The 7,225-nt window shown below is 39.8% G+C and overlaps 1 protein-coding gene across 1 annotated transcript; it reads right to left on the bottom strand.

Annotated features, from left to right (window-relative positions):
- Positions 1 to 194: 194 nt before the first annotated feature.
- On the bottom strand, positions 195 to 1,508 carry LOC122013561 (WRKY DNA-binding transcription factor 70-like). Its single transcript, XM_042569822.1, has 3 exons — positions 1,198 to 1,508; positions 804 to 908; positions 195 to 693 (listed from the first exon to the last, which is right to left on the bottom strand). The coding sequence occupies exons 1-3, from the start codon at positions 1,506 to 1,508 to the stop codon at positions 333 to 335; spliced, it is 777 nt and encodes a 258-aa protein (XP_042425756.1). The 3' UTR covers positions 195 to 332.
- Positions 1,509 to 7,225: the final 5,717 nt, after the last annotated feature.

The raw sequence follows: 7,225 nt of genomic DNA on the forward strand, positions 1-7,225 counted from the left end.
ATTAATTAAGAAAACAACACTTTATTCAACGAGAATATGAGAACACCGTCCCTTTGTCACATGACGTACGAAGAAATTAAGCTCCTTGAGTTTTTTGGAATAATTACAAATTTGAGCTAACAATCTCTTTACTAATTAATTATAACAATAACTAGATTCATTACATTAATTCATATATTACTTTTAACCACAATATAATTTGGAAGCATACATAGGGCAAAAGCTAGAAGCATCGATCACACTTAGCATCTTTTGGCTTAAGATGACACAAGAGTAATTATAATTACTTGTACTACTCAATTTGAGCAATTAAAAAATATAATGAATTGGACCTAGCTAATTAGATTATTTACTTCATCTCTTCCAAAGTAGGTATCCATCATTGCTTCAAAAATTGCATCCAACTCTGTCGATATTGGTAATTCTAACACCATCTCATTCTTGCCGCCCTCGTACGGCAAAGGATACACTACCTTTTGCTTTGCTGAGAATTCGACATTGTTTAAGTCGAAGGAGGTATCAAGTAGAGGCACCAAATTGTTGTTGAGCAAGGGGGGCGAAGTGCTAGCACAAGCATGCACAATTGCATAAACTACGCGATATTTTGGCGGATTATATTCGATATCTTCTTCTTGTATCGTCTTCTTTGCACCGCAACCTTGCTCCTTGCCATAAACACATCTGTAGTAGCTCCTGTACATGTCAATTAATCATGCACAATATAATTAATATTCAATGAAAATGGAAAAAAAAAAAAAACTATACGTTCATGTATATATGGTACTGTATGTATACACACGAACCTTGGACGTTTGGAGCCACGGATCTGCCTCTCACCACACTTCCTCCATTTATGCCCATCTTCATGAGGGGTTGTTGTAATTATCGACCAAGAATCCTCGTTCCTCCTGCAAAATAGATCGAAACTAAGTAATTAATTAGTCTAATAGATAACCATAGAGATGAATTGGCCCCATGAGAACGTCTAATTAAAACCCTAGCTAGCCAATTAATGTTGGAAAAATGCATGGAAATCATTGATAATTACGACATCTTGGTCATCAGAAAACCCTAATATTGTACTTGTGCAATAATTACTAAGAAAATTTAACAAGGAATAATCAGGCAAGATCTGCATATATAATCAATCTAATTGTGCTAATTAAGATAAATAATTAATGAGCCATGTACGCTTGCCTTCTCTTGGCATCTTTAGGAGGCCAGCTCCTACCACCCTCCCGGTCCTTCCTCACTTTCTCATGCTCCGGACTCATGCGTTGGCCGTCGGCGGCGATCATATCGAACCCCGAAGCAGGCGAACCGCAAGCCTGCAACGCAGAGAGGGCGGAGGTGGAGCACCTGATCATCTCCCTCAAGTGATCCCTTGCCAACTCCGACCTTCGGCTTCCAGGCAGAAGCAACGGCAGCAGAACAGCTTGGAGCTGGCTCGTGAGCTCTTGAGCTCGGTTGAGCTCTTCCACCACCATCCAATGCTCATCGCAACTCATCTTTGGTATCTATCAGTTAAACAATTTGTGCTATATGTTTGGAGTTAAGTAATGTGATAATGGAACAATAAGGATCAGATGATCCGCAGTATATAGTGTGTGTGGGTGATGTATAGCTCGATCTACGACAGTCGATGATTCAACGTATGGTATGGTTCCGTTTTAATTATAGATAAATAGATAGATAAGTAGAGTACTGACCGGTCCTATTAAATTAAACTAAAGACTAATTAACGCGGTTGCATGATCATGCAGTGTGTTAATATAATGTGCCCCGGTTTCAGAAACATTTACCTGTCGACTGTCCTCGTCCAGATCCGCTTCAATTCAACCCATTCCGATTAAGGTCGATCGTTATATTCTGCATGCCCAGTAATGGACAGGAATGAAATAAATTAATATTTATAAATGTCCATAAAGAAGAATTTTAAATGAGGGCTTTCAGGGAACCATAGAGAGAGTCCATGTCTTATCGATTAGAGGTGATGAACTACGTACGTACCGGATCGATCCAATCAGAAAACAAGAATTCGAGCTTAGCGATCGATCGGTTCGCATTCGGATTCAGAAAAGTGAAAACGCACAGAATAATGGCGGTCATGGTCAGAAGCACGTTCCCCGGCCGCCGCCCCAGAAGTCAACTGCGATGACTACGTACGACAAGAAGGTTCGGGGTAATATTATTGTTTCGAGCAAATGCAATGCAGGTGCCGAAATTGCTGGAGACGTCGTCGAAGACGGGGCGGCGAAGGAGATGACATCAGACGCGTTGGATCTAGATTTTGTACGTGTGTGTTAGTCAAGATTTGCGACGTGGAAGAATTGTCATGGGAGGGGCCCACTGACACGTTCGGGTCAGACTTCCTTGGCCCCCAGCAGTCGAGTTCAGGGACGATGAGGAAGGGGTTTCCACAAAAATAACAATTAGAATGACCATTCGGTTCAAACTGCGAGTCCACGGAGCAAAACTTTTTAATTCGATTTTAGCATAAAAAAACAAATGAGTTCGCGATGTATGTCATCTAAAACAAATGTATGGTTTAGTGAGTTAATGCTGATTTACTTGCTTGCTTTTAGGAAAGAAAACAAGAATACAATTAATTATCGACACAGGGGTTTTTTTAGTAAGATATTACAAAATTTATATTCTGAATTGTCGACACACGAGTTTGATCGATTTTACGAAGAAAAATTTATTACATGGTTCAAATCATATATAAGTAAATAAACTATATTTGGATGATACATATGCATATTTATAACAATTGGTGTTTTGACAATAGATTCATGGTAATCAAGCTCACCTTGAGCAAAAATGGCTAATTCATCTTTCATGGGGTCCTAAATCATTCGTACGCACTTAGCCAGCATATTTCATAAATGAATATAATTTTTATACTCAAGAATATGGAATGTGAAAGAAGACTATGAATAGTGGAGTTTGCGTATCGTCATCCAAGGAAAGAGGTGCAAGCAATGATTTTTATGATTTGTTGGATGAAATTATAGAAGTAGAATACCCAGGACCACAAATGCAGGTTATGTTATTTGTGTCACTGGTTTGACCCTGTCAGAGGGATGAAGGTGCATTCACATTATAATTTGGTTAAAATAAATCATAAGAAATTTTATAAGAGATATGAAACATTTGTGTTGGCACAACAAGCAATTCAAGTATTCTATTCTTCGTATCCTAGTTTGAAATGTGATAATATTAATTGGTGGGTTGTTTGTAAAACCAAAGCACAGAAAAAAATTGAGACAGGTTGAGAAAACATTGCATATCAACAAGAGAAGTTATAAACACTTTTCAGACTGAGGAATATTTTATTCCAACTTTACGAGATACCAGCGGTGTAGTGATAAACGTGGATACAACTGAAATTGATGATGATGATGATAATGATAATGATAATGATAATGATAATGATGATGCATGATAATGAGGAGGAGGAGGAGGAGGAGGAGGAGGAAGAGGATAATGACAATGAGGACTTTGATTTTTGATGATGGGTAAGTTTTGTTAGCTTATTTAAAGGAATTTGTCATATTTTTTTACATTTGTGTTGCTAGTTTATTTACAAGCACATTTATCTTTAATATACAAATTTACCTTACTTATAGCTCAATGAGTTTTTAATATACTGTCTCATTTATAATTTTATTTATTTTATCTGTTAATATACTGTATTTTTTCCTACAGGTTCATATTTAGAGGTGACATCTCATATTTATTCCCTCTTGTTTCTATAAGCTTTACGTAAAAATGGTAAGTTTTTAAATGTTCTTATTTATGCATCAAATTTACAATTTACTTTATCCTATATTGGAATTTTCATCATATATTTCGCCATGGTGGACGTAGATGGAGATCCCAGGATCTGACAGATTCATCACCTGCCAGTGTATCTGTGTCACCCCTTGATCAGGCAGGACCATCACATGTACCTTCTCCACCGGCTTCAAATTCACCGCCGCCAGTACAATCGCCTGTGCAATTCCCAGTCCCCACATATCTGTAGGACCGTTGGGCCAGCTAGAAGGGGGGGTTGAATAGCTTGAAAAAAATAAACAGAAAAGACCCTTCTCGAACTTTCAACAGAACACTTGCATAAAGTAAATTAGCAGTAAATAAAAAGCAAAAAGAAGAGGCTCACAATTTGACTTGGTTACAACCAAGGAGGTTGTTAATCCAAGAAATGAACGTGCACTAAAATATCTCCTTCAGGCGGAGAAGCCTCTTACAGCAGTGAAAGCACAAAAGACAGAAGCTAAATTAGAACAGAAGCGCACAAGTGTTTAGAATGTAAATTTCTGATTTGATTCAAAGCTTCTGGACCAAGGCTATATTTATAGCCTTGGTCGGGGCGCCTGGAAGGGTTCCGGGCGCCTTGGGGGGAGAAATTTTATCCCCCAACGTTCAGATCGAGTTTTGACTCGATCTGGTCAAAATCAGGGTCCGGGCGCCCGGAAGGGTTCCGGGCGCCCCGGATGGCTCCGGGCGCCCCGGACTGTTCCGGGCGCCCCGGAGCCCAAAGTCAACAGCGTTGACTTTTTTTGTCTGGGACCTCTTCTCTGGTTCAGTCCCTCCTCGGTCCGATTCTTCTCCTCCGGATCCGCTCGCTTGGGTGATCTCTGACATCCGGAAAAGGGCTCACCCGAACCCAACTTCCGGTCTTCTCGAGCGTGCTTCCCTCCGACTTCTCGTCCCTCGGAATTGCCGCGTGTTTCCTTCTCGTCCGCCAGCGTACTCATCCGCAGTCTTCGTCCCTCGGTCGTCGACCTTCTCGCTAGCTGCGTCTCTTGCTCCCTGAGCAATCTTTCGCTCCGACTTTCGTCCCTCGGAACCACCGCACGCTTCCTTCTCGTCCGCCGGTGTACTCTTCCGCAGCGCCTCGTCCCTCGGACGCACAGCGTGCCGTCCTTCTCGCTAGCTGCGTCTTCCACTCGAGTACCTGTGTTCCTAAGCTCCTGCACACTTAGACACAAGGTTAAATACACAGGACCTAACTTAACTTGTTGATCACACCAAAACAACCTTGGGGTTCCAACAATCTCCCCCTTTTTGGTGTGATCAACCCAAGTTAAGCTAGGGTTAAAATAGACATAAAATTGAATTAAGTAAATTAACTTAAATTTCAATTTAAGTGCAAAAAGATAGAAAAAATTAAATCTATCTACCTCCCCCTAGACTTATACTTTCCCTTCTCCCCCTTTGATCACAAAAAAAATGGGGTTCCAAGAAAAATAATCTAAGGGTTAAAGACTTAGAAAAAGTATTTCTAAAAAAATCTAAGTTTTTAAGAAATTTAGAAAATTTTTCTAAGTATATAAATAAAATCCAAAAAAAATCCTAACTTACATTTTTTAAGTATTTTTTTTAAAATGACTTAGGCAAAAAAAAAAAATCTAAGTAGGTAAATTTCTAATTTGAAATAAAATGTTTTGAATAACTTTTTTCAAGCACTAATTAATTCTTGTATTAATGCTTCATTAGTAAGTTAATTAAACATTTATTTCAATATTTTGGCTTCCAGGTCGTGGCGAGGCACTAGGCCTTCTTGGTTATTGGAGCAACAACCACTTCCTTAGACAAAGCCTCATAAAGAAATTCTTTGTTTAATTTTCTCACTTAAAGCGCTAATTTTACTTTTAAAATTAATTTAAGCATGATTTAGGAACCCAATATAGGTTTCAACCTACTGGATTAACTAAAAAGTTTTTAGGGACATATTTTCTTGAAATGTTCCTAATTTGTCCCGGGTGATATTTAAAGTACCAATTTAAATTATTAAATTTTCTAACATTGGTTTTAGATGAACATGCATGGTTTTTCAAGTTGTCTACTTGAATTTTCAAATCATCATTTTCAAGTTTCAATTTTTCATTTGCTAGTTTTAATTTATCTAATTCTTCTGAGGGACAAGACTTAGCTAGAATTACTTTTAAATTTTTATTTTCACTTTCTAATTTGCAGCAATCTTTTGTTAAAAGTTTAACAAACTTAAACATTTTATCGGGAGGAAGAGATCGTACCTGACTTACCTTGTCGATCTCGTTGTCCCCTTGAGCTGCTGCTTTCTTCCAACGTGTCTCCCCCTTCATCGATGCTCTCGATGCTCATTTCGGAAGAGCTTGAATCGCAGTCGTCGTCTTGATGACTCGCCATCAGTGCGAGTCCGGAGAATGCTTCGACTTCCGATTCGGACGACGTATCGTCCCACGTCGCCTTCATGGCCTTTCGTTTTTGGATAGGCTTCTTACCCTTTTCCTTGTCTTTGTTCTTCAGCTTGGGGCAGTTGTCCTTGACATGCCCTTCTTCGTCGCAATGGTAGCAGCGGATCGTTCTTTTCTTTCTACCCTGTGGATGGTTAGTTTTTCTAGAATTATATAACTTCTTAAATCGTCTTACCATCATTACCATTTCCTCGTCGTCGAGAGAAGATTCCGATTCAGGTTCGTCTCTCGAAGCTTTGAGGGCGACGTTGTTCTTTGGCTCTCTCATTCTTGCACATCTTGACTCATGCACTTCAAATGTTGAAAAAAATTCTTCTAATGAAATTTTTTCTAAGTCCTTCGAAATGTAAAAAGCATCTACTAATGATGCCCATTTTGAATTTCTAGGGAAGGAATTTAAAGCGTACCTGAGCGAATCTCGGTTACTTACCTCTTCTCCGAGATTTGAAAGTCCGGTGATGAGCTCCTGTATCCTCGAGTGTAGATGTGCAATTGTTTCACCTTCTTGATCAAGACGGAGGTTGGTGAGCTGGTTGCGAAGTAAGTCCCGTCTCGCAAGCTTGGCTTCGGATGTTCCTTCGTGTAATTCAAGGAACTTCTCCCAAAGCTCCTTTGCCGAATTGTAGGTGCCGACACGGTTGACTTCTTGTGGAGGAAGTACGGTTAGCAGATGGAATTCTGCTTTCTTGTTTGCCACGTACTCGGCCTGCTCTTTCTTTGTCCATTGACTTTTTGTTTTGCCCTCGGGAGCTTCAAAACCGAGTTCCATTATTAATAATAAATCAAAATTGGTACCGAAAAATACCTCCATGAGCTTCTTCCAGCTTGCAAAGTCCCCCTCGAATTTTGGCGGGTGGATGTTAGATTCGGCCATCTCGTTGCTTCGTTCGGCGGTTAGTCCTCCTGAAGCGTCTCGGCTCTGATACCACTTGTAGGACCGTTGGGTCGGCTAGAAGGGGGGGTTGAATAGCCTGAAAAAA

The sequence above is a fragment of the Zingiber officinale genome, chromosome 8B (assembly GCF_018446385.1).
Source record: "Zingiber officinale cultivar Zhangliang chromosome 8B, Zo_v1.1, whole genome shotgun sequence".
NCBI classification, from domain to species: domain Eukaryota; kingdom Viridiplantae; phylum Streptophyta; class Magnoliopsida; order Zingiberales; family Zingiberaceae; genus Zingiber; species Zingiber officinale.

Coding starts and splice junctions, on each gene's coding strand:
- LOC122013561 (XM_042569822.1), bottom strand. CDS start 1,508: ATGAGTTGCGATGAGCATTGGATGGTGGTGGAAGAGCTCAACCGAGCT. Junction 909..1,197: donor CCTAAAGATGCCAAGAGAAG/GCAAGCGTACAT, acceptor TCTATTTTGCAG/GAGGAACGAGGATTCTTGGT. Junction 694..803: donor CGTGGCTCCAAACGTCCAAG/GTTCGTGTGTAT, acceptor TGACATGTACAG/GAGCTACTACAGATGTGTTT.